General features: G+C 41.8%; 1 protein-coding gene across 1 annotated transcript; it reads right to left on the minus strand.

The window, feature by feature from the left end:
- Positions 1-965, minus strand: LOC136451952 (uncharacterized). The gene is made up of 2 exons (XM_066452629.1): positions 712-965; positions 1-615 (listed from the first exon to the last, which is right to left on the minus strand). Exons 1-2 carry the CDS (start codon positions 797-799, stop codon positions 359-361), a joined length of 345 nt encoding a protein of 114 aa, XP_066308726.1. The 5' UTR covers positions 800-965; the 3' UTR covers positions 1-358.
- Between the last annotated feature and the right edge of the window lie 11,673 nt (positions 966-12,638).

Raw genomic sequence — 12,638 nt, forward strand, 5'->3', positions numbered from 1 at the left:
TATTCATTATTGGTCTATGCGAGTACAGATGATGACACATGCATGTACCACATGCTTAATTGTAACTTAGCTATTGAACTTCCAGCTTCTAGGATTGATCACAAACTACTCTACTACTAGTACACTTGAAAACTGAAAACAAGATGCAAGTAGTACATTTACATGGTAGCCTTATTGGTTGTCATTCACGAGATGAATTAAATTTAGATCATGTTTCCTTCATATGTAAACTAGTATATATTTATATATGTGTGTCTAGATATGCAAAATTATGGTGTGATAAACATGCGTATGATACGTTATAGGTGTATACACGACTACACGTGTTGTGCAGGGGAGGGAGGCAGCTACAGTCTCATCAGTGCGGGTTCCGCGGATCGTGGCGGCCGTTGGGGCCTGACCCCGGGTAGTCCTGAGTCTGCAGCAGCCCCGCCCTCCTGGCCGCTGCTGTCTCCATCATCTCTTCGTCGTCGTCGGCGAGCTGATGCGGCTCACCTCCCACCGCGGCGGCCTCCTCCGCCGTCGTCGGCAACACCTGTCCACCACCACCACCGACGTAGGTGTCGGCTGGTGGCTCCCTCGGCAGCAGAGCCCTCCGGTTGCCTGCCGCTGCCGCTGCAAGGAGGAGGAGAAAACACAGGGCAAAGATCAGCAGCGTGGCCTCCGGTGAGAGGTCCGGCGGGCCGAACAGCTCGAGCAAGCCGTACAAACCGTGGACGAGGAGGAGGCAGGAGAGCACGGCCAGCACTAGCAGGATGGCGGGGACGGAGACGGACACCTTCCTCGTCGTCGTCGCCATAGGTATATGCGTGCAGTGAACCTCTAATTACGCACGTACGTGTATATATGTTATATGTATGGATCAGAAGCAAGCTCAGAACTCAGGTTGCTTGATTACTTATCTCTCTCTCCCTCTCGATGATCCCTCCCTCTTTTTGTAGAGAGAGATTGCTAGCTAGAGAAGAAATGCAAGCAGCCTAGCTTGATTAGTCAGCTCTCGAGAGATGGATATGTGGGGCTTTATATAGCCAGCAGCTGACGCAGGATTTTATTATATATTATGACTAATATAAATATAAGTTTACTACTAAGTGCATGCATTACTAGTGATCGAAGGGCCGGGTCACATCAAGGGAGGTCAAACGAGCACATTCCGTGTTGCTTAGGAATTGCCGGTAGGAAGAGGAACGACAGGCATGTGAGTACGTGCAAAAGCTTTGGGTGGGGAGCCCTAGCTGTAGGTGGGTGGCGGTAACTTAGGGGGTGTTGGGTTACTCCACAAAAATTTTAGTCTCTGTCCCATCGGATGTTTGATACATGCATAAAGTATTAAATATAGATAAAAAAAATAACTAATTGTACAGATTGTAGCTAATTTACGAGATGAATTTTTTAAGCCTAATTAGTCCATGATTTGACAATGTGGTGCTACAGTAAATATATGCTAATGGCGGATTAATTACGCTTAATAAATTAGTCTCCATCTATGTAATTAGTTTTATAATTAACTCATATTTAGTTCATCTAAATAGCATCCGAACGTTTGTATGACATGGACTAAACTTTAGTCCACGGAACCCAACACCCCTAAGCTTTTTTTGGCGCGAAAAGGTGACGGCGCAAGGCCATGCTGCTGCACCGGCCGGGTCTGGGAGACGAGGACCGATGGAGCACCAGAAATGTGCGGGGGGGATCACGGCCACGCGTACCTACTGCATTCTGCGTAGGTGGACGTGCATGCACGCAGCTTCGCACTGGCATCCACTACCACTACGCACTGTTGCGCCGCGTCCGCCGTGATCGATCTCGGGTGCGAACGGGACCTCGCATGGCCAGCACCAATCGGCCATGGGTTCGGTCGGATCGAATCCGCCAAGGAAATAAATAAAGCAGTTCGAGAGAGATGGAGCAAATATCACACATCTTCAACGCCGCCTGATCCGCTGATTTCTGCTACGGCAGTGCTAGTGGGACCTGGACACAGATCGACCACGTTTTCGATCGACCTGCACTGACTTTGGTCTTTGGCACATATGTCAGGCGTTGTTATGCTCCATCGGATTGAAGTACAATTAGCACCAAGTATAAGCCAAGATTTGTCGGTAGCACTTGCCCTGCATGCTGGAAAGACGAGGACTCCTCGCGAAGGTTGGCTAGAGAGCTTTCATGGAAAAATACCGGATGTTTGGTCGTAAAGAACGTGATGGGTGAGCTGGAGAGTTCAAGTCAACTCCCGGTCGATCTATTCAAAATATAGATATAGAAATAATTTTCAAAAAAAAAACTTACTATATATTTCTATTTTTTAAAATTAGTAAAAAAAATGTAACCATGTTCTTATAGAAATATACAATATATAATATATAATATAACCATGAAAACAACAGTATGGGAAATACGAAGAGGAAGCCGATGCATAGTAGGCGGGGAAAAAAGAAATTGACAAGAAAAAAAATGCACGGTAAAATTTTAGAGATAAACATCTTATGCCGGAGAGGTGTTTTGGCACCGTGTTGGAAAATTTAAATGTCAAATTTGTTTTCTATACTTGAAATTAGTTTCAATTCAAATTGTCAGCACAAAACATCTTCGAAACAAAGTTGGTCTTGATTGTGAATACTCCATCCGTCTAAAAATGCAATTCTAGATTTCCAAGAAGTCAATCAATTTCAAAGTTGTACCAAATCTATAAAAAAAATTAACATTTATGATACCACAAAGGTGTAATTAATTATGTTGATAATATTTTCTATATATGTAACTAAATTTATTTTTTGACTTATATTAGTTCTACTTAGGTTTGAAATGTTTCAAACCTTCTACTTACACCCTATTCGCTTATCGTTTCTGTGGCTTATAAGTCGGCTGATGCTGTTTTATTGTGAGAGAAAAACACTATATCATGGCTGATAAGCATAGCTGATACGATCAAGCGAACATGGTGTTAGGTTTTATGGATGTGGACAAATAAAATTCGCACGCCTCTCCTAGAGTGCATGCGTCTTAAAATTGATAGAGATAGATACGAGTCAATCAGCGTGAAGTGCGAATAAGTCCACACCGGAGAGGTTATTAGCAGCGGGGCTTTTATTTCTATTGAATTTTGTTCAATATTGCGAGATCATAGCGGCGTGTCAACTGCTCCTTTCATTTCAAAATATGTGTACACGTGAGGAGTCAATCAATCTCAAGTTTAATCAAATATATAAAATATATCAATGTTTGTCATATCAAATAAGCATTAGTACTAGATTAATCATGTATTATATTATCATAATAAACCTACTTAGAGATACAAATGTTATCACTGTTATTTTCTATAAATTTAGTTAAATTGTATATAGTTTGACTTAGGACAAACTAAAACATCATTTTTTAGGACGGATTGAATAGATATAGCATATCCCTAATGTTTGCACCTGCTATATATGTGAGTTTGTTAATTAGCTTGTCGTTGGCCTTATTGTTGCTCGGTGCAAATTTTGGTCCGGTGAAGGAATAAAACGTCGTCGATAATTATTTACTACTCCTGGAATTGAAGTAGAAGCTAATTGGAATTTGATCGGAAAAAAGCACGAGCTAACCCCGCATAGATCATCTCGATTAGGCCAATGCCGTTTTTCTTGCAAAGTTGAGGCGCTTCTCAGTGTGCATGTGCACAGTGCACATGATGGGTACACATGACCTAATTTTTTTCGGCCAAGGAAAGATACAAATGTTATCAATGTTATTTTCTACAAATTTAGTTAAACTGTATATAGTTTGACTTAGAACAAACTAAAATATCATTTTTCTAGAACGGATTGAGTAGATATAGCATATCCCTAATGTTTGCACCTGCTATATATGTGAGTTTGATAATTAGCTTGTCGTTGGCCTTATTGTTGCTCAGTGCAAATTTTGGTCCGGTGAAGGAATAAAACGTCGTCGATAATTATTTACTACTCGAAGTAGAAGCTAATTGGAATTTGATCGGAAAAAAAGCACGAGCTAACCCCGCATGGATCATCTCGATTAGGCCAATGCCGTTTTTCTTGCAAAGTTGAGGCACTTCTCAGTGTGCATGTGCACAGTGCACATGATGGGTACACATGACCTAATTTTTTCGGCCAAGGAAAGGCGTTCAAACTACCGCATTTGTGGGATCGAGCCGTAGCTCGAGTGGCAATCGTTGCAGGTGGTGCAGTGGCCGGTCGTGGGTTCGAGCTCTGCTCGGCTCACGATCCCCACCGGGGTTTTCCCCATTTTTTACAGGTGCAGCCTCTTTCGCATGGAGCTACAAAGGGATAGCGGCGCTCCCGTCGCCTACGGAGCCTTGGATGGTTTCGGTGATCTCCTCAAGGACACGATCTTAGAATCTAGGTATAGTTGTAGGGTCTGTTTGTGTACATGTGGTGTGAGTGAGGTGTGTGTGAGTGTGTGTGGTGTTGGTGTGTGTCTATTCATGAACAGATACTACAGTTGTACCTAGATGAGAGGCGCAAAAAAAAACTACTGCATTTGTACAGTTGCCGGAGCCAGTGCATGTATAGCTGTCGGATCGGAGCTCGAGAAGAGAGATGTACTGTACATCCCAATGTTCACATGTACGGGTCTCTATTTGGTAGAGGTCTCCTGCTCTTGATTCTCTTTGGAAAGCGATTTTCTAAGATAAGTGATTATGTTGACGATAATATTTCTCTCTATTAAATCTCGAGGATAAACTCTTTTTGCAGAAAGTGTCGGGTTAAAATACCCTGGGTATCTCAAGGCACCGAATAGAGCCAGCCAGAAGCTAACAACCGCGGCCCACTTAAGCCACATAGGCCCCGGGCCAGACAACAAGTCACACGGTCCACCACGACCTCTCCCTTCTCCTTCCATCGTACACTACGCAGTCATGCTCGACCTCTCCCCTGTCTTAACCCCCAAGAAAGGATGGGGACAGGGCGGACGCCATCAGGTACACCAACCCTGATAGAGACTATAAGTGCATCTAGTCCTTTAGTGGGTTTTGGTGAATTGAATGACAACAACATTAAAGGTCTAACAAGTTTGCTAAGTGTTGAACAAAAAATAAGTTTATTGCATACACTTGTGGATTGTGGAATGAGAAGTGTATATAGGTTCGATAAGAAGACAAACTTGATGATATTCCACATAATGTTCAAATCAAGGCTAAAATTGTGTATTGTTGTGTTGGAAGATCATAGAAACAATATAGTTCAAGAGAAAAACAACAATGCAAATGGAGTTGATGAAATGGCTTCTATGTTGAGGAATATCATAGTATCATGAGAAAGCAAGCATATTTGGCAAATGTTAAAAGAGACATGAGTTGATGATTTTGGATTAGTCTCAATAATGGCTTGCTTTGCATGAAAAAGAAGAGTTTGATAGTGGATTAGCTTTGATCAAGGATCGAAGAATGAGTCAAGAATGTATAAGTGAAGAAATACCAAGCAAATGTTTAAATGACAAAGGACACAACTCATATTGGATATAAGTCGGTCTCTATGTTGGTTTGCTTGTATGGATAAAGATTTGAAAAATCACTTTGCATTGCTTTGATCAAGCTAGAAGTATGAAGATAGACATTGAAGTGAGTGTTATGAGTGTTAAGCCAAGATGAAGAGGATATAAGGAATCATGAATTGGCTTGACTCTATTGATGTTGATTCATATATCTCAATCTATGTGAATCCAACTAAAGCTTGATTGATCTCAACAGTTATATCTAGAAGATATTCAAGCAAGAATCACAATATTAAAGAAATAGTTTTTTCAATGGATACTTAATATTGATGTGACTTGAGTATGACTTGATAAGGTGAAGATAACAAGGAAAGGGCTTCGAGGAACTAAGCGAAGGTGAAGGGCAAGCAATGGCTTGAGGACCGAGGTACCATGGCTAAGGTGAAGAAGAGAGCACTTGCATTGATTCGAGGAACTAATCGAGCTATGAGGAGTCATATTGTGTTGAGGATCAAATCATTAGTAGAAGTGACTTGAAGCCATAGATTGAACTCACATGTGTTGAAATGGTTCAAGTCACATGCTCAAGGTATAATAGGAATGAGGACAATACATTCGATGGTGGAGCCCCCAATTATAAAAGGATACGGTGATCAACTTAAAGGTATTTAAATTCTTTGATATTTTGAATTTGAGTTTAGAAAAGGCCATACTATAAAGGGGGATACAATGCATAAGCTTTAATGTGCAACCAAGTGCTCATTTACCCACCAAATATCCTTAAAGCCTTAGCCAAGACAGCAAGCTTTGCAATCCTATCTTTTGTGCTGCCTGGCAGGTGAGGCACTGTCGTGACTTAACTGACTTTTGGGAGCAGTTCAGATCGACCATTTCCTTCCTAGGTACGACCAGAGCAGCTCTCTCTCTCCCTCATTTACTATTGGAGCCCCTCAAGCTTCTCTCCTTGATTTCCTTCCTAATCCAAGAGAGTTTGAGCCTCCAAACTGCATTAGAGAGCAGCCCCAACTGTTTTTCATCTCCTAGAGCACTTGGTTCGTGTTCAAGCCGATGGATTGTGTTTGTTACTCTTGGAGCTTGCTCCTAGCCGACTAGTGCATCGATCGTGGAGCTTGCCAACTTGTGTGGCAGCCCCAGAAGGTTTGTAATCATCTCAAACAGCTAGTGAAATCACCCCTCAGCTCAAGAGTTTATTCTCTTGACTTGAGAACGAGAAAAGGGTTGAAAGAGACCCAAAGCCTTTATGGCAACCTCAACAACGTAGATATAGGCAAGCCTTAGTGATGAGCTGAACCATGGAATAAATCGGTGTCTCACTTGTGTTCTTATGATTTGCATTGCTTTACTTGTGTTTGTGGTGATTCTAGGGTTTGGTCCCAATCTACTTGTGCTTAAGCTTCTGCTATGATTCAAGTGGTGGAATAGGTTCAACACTACCCTAGGAAGCTCAGTAATTTACCTAATCCAATATTCCTTAGGCACTTTTTGAATTATAGTTTGAGCTTGTCTACAGGTGCAGTAGTGCTGCATTTTTAGGGTGACAGTGCTGTAGTGCTACAGTGTGGTAGTGTTGCACCTTGGGAGTAGCAGTGCTGTGCCTATACTAATAGCAAGTTTGAGTTTTGTTTTAAACAGGCGTATTCACCCCCCATAGGCGATATCAAGGTCCTTTCAATTGGTATCAGAGCTAGGCTCTCAATTTAGGGCTTAACTGCCTTGAGAGACGATGTCAATAAGTAAGGAGGTATCTCTAGAACTTCTACTTTTAGATGGCTTAAATTATGCATCTTGGTCCGCTAGTGTGCTTGATGTTTTTAGAGCCATGGGTCCTCATATTGAGCAGATTGTAGATGTAAGCATTTCACCTCCTAGTGACAATTTGGCCATCTTATCTAAAGAGGAAGTGAAATGCTTACAACACAATGCTCAAGCTATTAATGTCTTATTTAGTGCTTTGAGTGAAGATGTTTTCGATGCCATCATACTTGGAGATGATGAACCACTTGATGATGCTCATATCATCTGGACCACAATCAAAGAAAAATATGACAAGTCCAAATATGATGATAATACACTCTCATTGGAGGAACCACTTGAGGAGTGCTCAGCTTCACCGACAAATGAAGAGCCTCAAGTGATTCTCCCAAAAGGCCTAAGTGATCATGCCACATCCACTTCCTCGCCAACATATGACCTAACGAAAGGCAATAAAATAGTTGGTGAGAACAATGATTTTACATGTGGTACTTCTACTTTCTCTTGTTCTTGTGAGACTAATATTTTGAAGGAAAAAGAAGATTGTGATCGATGGAGGCCAAATGATGAATCTGCCTCACCAAGAAGCTCAACTCTCTATGCCACTCCTCATTTGGGTCTCATGGCAAAGAAAGAGAAGAATGTGGCAAGTGAGAGTGAGAGTGAAGGTGAAAGTGAGAGTGATGAGTTCAATCAACACTTGGCACGTCTAAGCAAGAAAGACAAGTTGATGGTGCTCAAGCTCATAGAGAAAATTTAAGAGCAAGAAGAAACACTTCACGAGCAAGAAGAGTTTCTCATCAATAAGATCAAATGCTTGGAGAAATTGACCAAAAAGCATGAAAAGCTTAAGTGCTCTCATGCTAGTTTGGTCAAAAGGTATGAGAACTTGTCAATTGAGCAAACTCATACTATTAACTCTCTATCTTGTGTTGCCAAATTAGAAGATGAGAATTATGTGCTCAAGGACAAGGTGGAAAGGCTCACTAGCAAGAATGAGATCTTACAAGAAGATCATGATGAGCTTTTGTGCTCTCATGAGAAGCTTATGGATTCTCATCTCATGCTAGAAATTGCTCATGAGGTTGTGGTAACAATGGTAAAATCATACCAACCTCACACTCACAAGTGCACATGTACACAAGTTCCATATATTTTATCATGTGCTAACAATTGTTGCTCTCAAGCAAGCCAACCTTTCATTGAGCATGTGATTGTAGAAATCTATGATGATTCCATTACAAAAGAAAATGAAGAGCTCAAGGAAGAAGTTGAGAGGCTAAAAAGGGACTTGATTCAATTAAAGGGAAAGTGCAATGCTCAACCTTTTCAAGATAACTGTGAAGACATGGTGAAAAAGCTTGAGAAGGGATCAACCGAAGCATGCATCAAGCCCCATCAAGAAGGACACAAGTCCAACAGTGCCAAAGTCAAGGGAAAATTTGAAGAAGTGCAATCTGTCCAAAATGCAGCAGCTCATCTCAAGGCTACAGAGGTTCCAGGATGTGGTAGTGCTACATCCCAGTGCGGCAGTGCCGCACTTAGGTAGAACAGCAAAGCCCCTAAGGCCACCAAGGTGCAACTTCAACCAAAGAAGACTCTCATCACTTGCTTCAGGTGCAAGAAGGAGGGTCACCATGTAAGAGATTGCTCCTTAAAGAAAGAAGAGAAGGGCATGAGCAAGATTCAAGAGAAGAAGAAGATGGCTCATGTCAAGTGCTCCAACATGGGACACAATGCCTCTATGTGTTCCAACAAGGTTGATGACCAAGCCACACTTCCAAACAAGAAGACGAGAAAAAGCAAGAGGAAGTGTTATGGATGCAATGAGAAGGGACATGAAATTGGCTCATGTCCGAACAAGAAAAGTGAAGGCCTTGTGTCATCAAGAAAGAGGCCCATTAGCAGGGTATCAAACAAGAAGCAAGATAAGAAGATGTCTTACAAGATCAAGCTCCGCATTTGCTACACTTGCTGAGGAAAGGGACATCTAAGTATGGATTGTCCTATGGGTAACACTCCTAAGCTCAATTCATCAATTGATTCAAATATGCTTAGGAGGCCAAAAAATGACACTTGTGCTAGAAAGGTGATTGGGTCACCACATGCTAGAACAAAGGTCATTTGGGTGCCTAAGTCTCTTGTGACTAACCTTGATGGACCCAACATTGTTTGGGTACTAAGTTGTGCTTGATGAGTGTTGTAGGTACTTGAAGGTGGTATGAAGCTTTGGGGTGCTTGAGCAAGTTAATTGAAAATATCATCTCAAGCTATCAACCTTATTCATATTATCTATTCTCTGAAGATTGACCCAAGGACAAATTGATAGATATATTTCTAACTTCATACTCACCTCTGTAATTAGTACCTAACCCTTGCTGGCTAGCCACTTAACTTGTGTAGTCTCTAGTAGTTCACAAATATGTATGTGTTTGTGAATTATTAGGAGTGGCTAGAGTACTTAAAGTTTAAATGAATCATTTGCCATATGATGCTCTTAATGGTTCTCTAGTAGAGCAAGATCTTATTCATGTTGTAGGTAATAAGGAACCACCTTGTGAGGCAATCAATCAAATAGCCATTGGTGATATAAGACCACAAGAAGTATAGGCTACAGAAGTGGAAGCTCCTCATGTCGCAGCTGATCTGCAACCTGCTGTAGAAGTATGAGCAGCAGTGCTGCTCACACAAGCAGCAGTGCCGCACCCATCCAGACAGCAGCAGCTGACATCAGTCCAAGTCATGGACAAAACCTACAACCTATTTTTGAGCAAGATGAATATGAAGAGACCACTTCATCCATTATATTCAAGAAGGGTGGTAACAACTAAATCTCAAGTGCATAATATTATCAAATTTTACTCCTTTGTGTCTTGTGTAGCCACTTAGGATAAAGGAAGCACTTGGAGATATTCATTGGTTGTTGATCATGAAAGAAAAGTATGATTGGAATTGAATTGATCATCCACACCAAGCAATATAGATGACTTGAGTTTTCTTTGTGGACTTCAAACCAAGAATTTCAAGAAAGCCAAGAATAAAGAATCAAGCTCAAGTAGAGGCACTTATCACTCACACTTCAAGAACTCTCTACTTGATGGAATCTTGTCTTATGGTAGATTGCCAAATTCTCATTCTTATCTTATGGCCATCTACATGTTCTAATGGTTGTAAGTATTTCTTGGCATATTTCAATTCAAATATTCTATTGTTACCATGACCTAGACGTAGAGTGAAATCCCAAGTTCTTAAGTGAATAAAGTGCTATGTGAGAAATTCAAATACTTAGAGCACTTATCAAAAGGGAATTTACTCTATGACTAGCGTTGTCAGACTAATCTTTCTCTCTAAGTGATTTGTGTAGTCTCACTAAATGAGAATGTGTTTCTCAAATGGAATGTGCTATCATAGGAAGATCATCAATCCAAAACTATGTGATGTGCTCTCTCTCTAGTTAATTTAAAATTGATTCATCTATTTTAGCCACTCACCATAATATGGCTTAAATATACCCTTTTGGACTTAATTGACCAACTATGTACATTTACATTTCCATTCCACTCAAAAAATGTGCATGAGGGTTTAAGGGAGATTTAGTCCATGTTATGAGGTTTCTCTATTTTAGTAACCCATTTGTCTTCCACACATAAAAGGTTACTAAATGAGAAACTAGTGCTTATATTACTAATGTCCTCTTGTGTTGAGCTTATTTATAGAAAATCAAGAGCTATAAGGAGTCATATTGTGTTGAGAATCAAATCATTAGTGGAAGTGACTTGAAGCCATGGATTGAACTCACATGTGTTGAAATGGTTCAAGTCACATGCTCAAGGTATAATGGGAATGAGGACAATACATTCGATGGTGGAGCCCCCAATTATAAAAGGATGCGGTGACCAACTAAAAGGTGTTTAAATTCTTTAGTATTTTGAATTTATGTTTACGAAAAGCCGTACTATAAAGGGGGATACAATGCGCAAGCTTTAATGTGCAAGCAAGTGCTCATTTACCTACCAAATATCCTTAAAGCCTTAGCCAAGATAGCAAGCTTTGTAATCCTATCTTTTGTGCTGCCTGGTAGGTGAGGCACTGCCGCGCTGATGCGAGGCACTGCCGCAGTTTAGCCGTGGCACTAGCGCGACTTAACTGACCATTAGGAGCAGGGGGTATTTATACCTTCTCTTCTTTCCCACAATGGTCACTAGTTTAGATCGACCATTTCCTTCCCAGGTATGACCAAAGCAGCTCTCTCTCTCCTTCACTCACCATTGGAGCCCCTCAAGCTTCTCTCCTTGATTTCCTTCCTAATCCAAGAGAGTTTGAGCCTCCAAACTGCATTAGAGAGTAGCCCCAACTATTCTTCATCTCCTAGAGCACTTGGTTCGTGTTCAAGCCAATGGATTGTGTTTGTTACTCTTATAGCTTGCTCCTAGCCAGCTAGAGCATTGCCCATGGAGCTAGTCAACTTGTGTGGCAGCCCCGGGAGGTTTGTAATCACCTCAAACAACTAGTGAAATCACCCCTCATCTCAAGAGTTCATTCTCTTGACTTGAGAACGAGAAAAAGGTTGAAAGAGACCCAAAGCCTTTATGGCAACCTCAACAACATGGACATAGGCAAGCCTTAGTGGCGAGCTGAACTATGGGATAAATTGGTGTCTCACTTGTGTTCTTGTGATTTGCATTGCTTTACTTGTGTTTGTGGTGATTCTAGGGTTAGGCCTCGACCTACTAGTGCTTAAGCTTCCGCTGTGATTCAAGTGGTGGAATAGGTTCAACACTACCCCAGGAACCTTAGTAATTTACCTGATCCAATATTCCTTGGGCAGTTTTTGAATTATAGTTTGAGCTTATCTGAAGGCGCAATAGTGCTGCATTTTCAGTGTGACAGTGCTGCAGTGCGGTAGTGCCACACCTTGGGAGCAGCAGTGTCGCGCCTATACTAACAGCAAGTTTGAGTTTTGTTTTAAACAGACCTATTCATCCCCCTCTAGGTGACATCAAGGTCCGTTTAGAGACAGGCAGGCTTTGCTTACTCTGCCAAGATAGAGAGGATGGCCATCTCTCAAGACGTGGGATTTAGGGCAGGCATCATCCCTACGCATCCCTGCATAGACAAGACAACACTACAGAGCAGTGATGACCGGTACGGCACTACACTATCCAAACTCTGCCTAATGAGACGGGCATAAGGCCCCACCTGCTACGGAATGGGTCACACAACATCGACCTTGACTTTCAAGACCAACCAGGCCACCAGGGGCCTCAACCTCGTGATCCAAGGTCAAGGCCCTCGGCACCACAACTTGGAAAGGCGACCCACGACCTAGAGGTGGCTACCTGCTCCCTCACTATCGCCATGATGCCACCGAGAGAACAGGAGACGATGATGAAGGCCACGGCGAGACCACA

The sequence above is a fragment of the Miscanthus floridulus genome, chromosome 5 (assembly GCF_019320115.1).
Source record: "Miscanthus floridulus cultivar M001 chromosome 5, ASM1932011v1, whole genome shotgun sequence".
In the NCBI taxonomy this organism is placed as follows: domain Eukaryota; kingdom Viridiplantae; phylum Streptophyta; class Magnoliopsida; order Poales; family Poaceae; genus Miscanthus; species Miscanthus floridulus.

Excerpts from the sequence above, each read along its gene's own strand:
- LOC136451952 (XM_066452629.1), bottom strand. The coding sequence starts at position 799 with ATGGCGACGACGACGAGGAAGGTGTCCGTCTCCGTCCCCGCCATCCTG. Across the intron at positions 616-711 it reads CTGCCTCCTCCTCGTCCACG|CGGCAGCGGCAGGCAACCGG; the intron begins GTTTGTACGGCT and ends TCCTCCTTGCAG.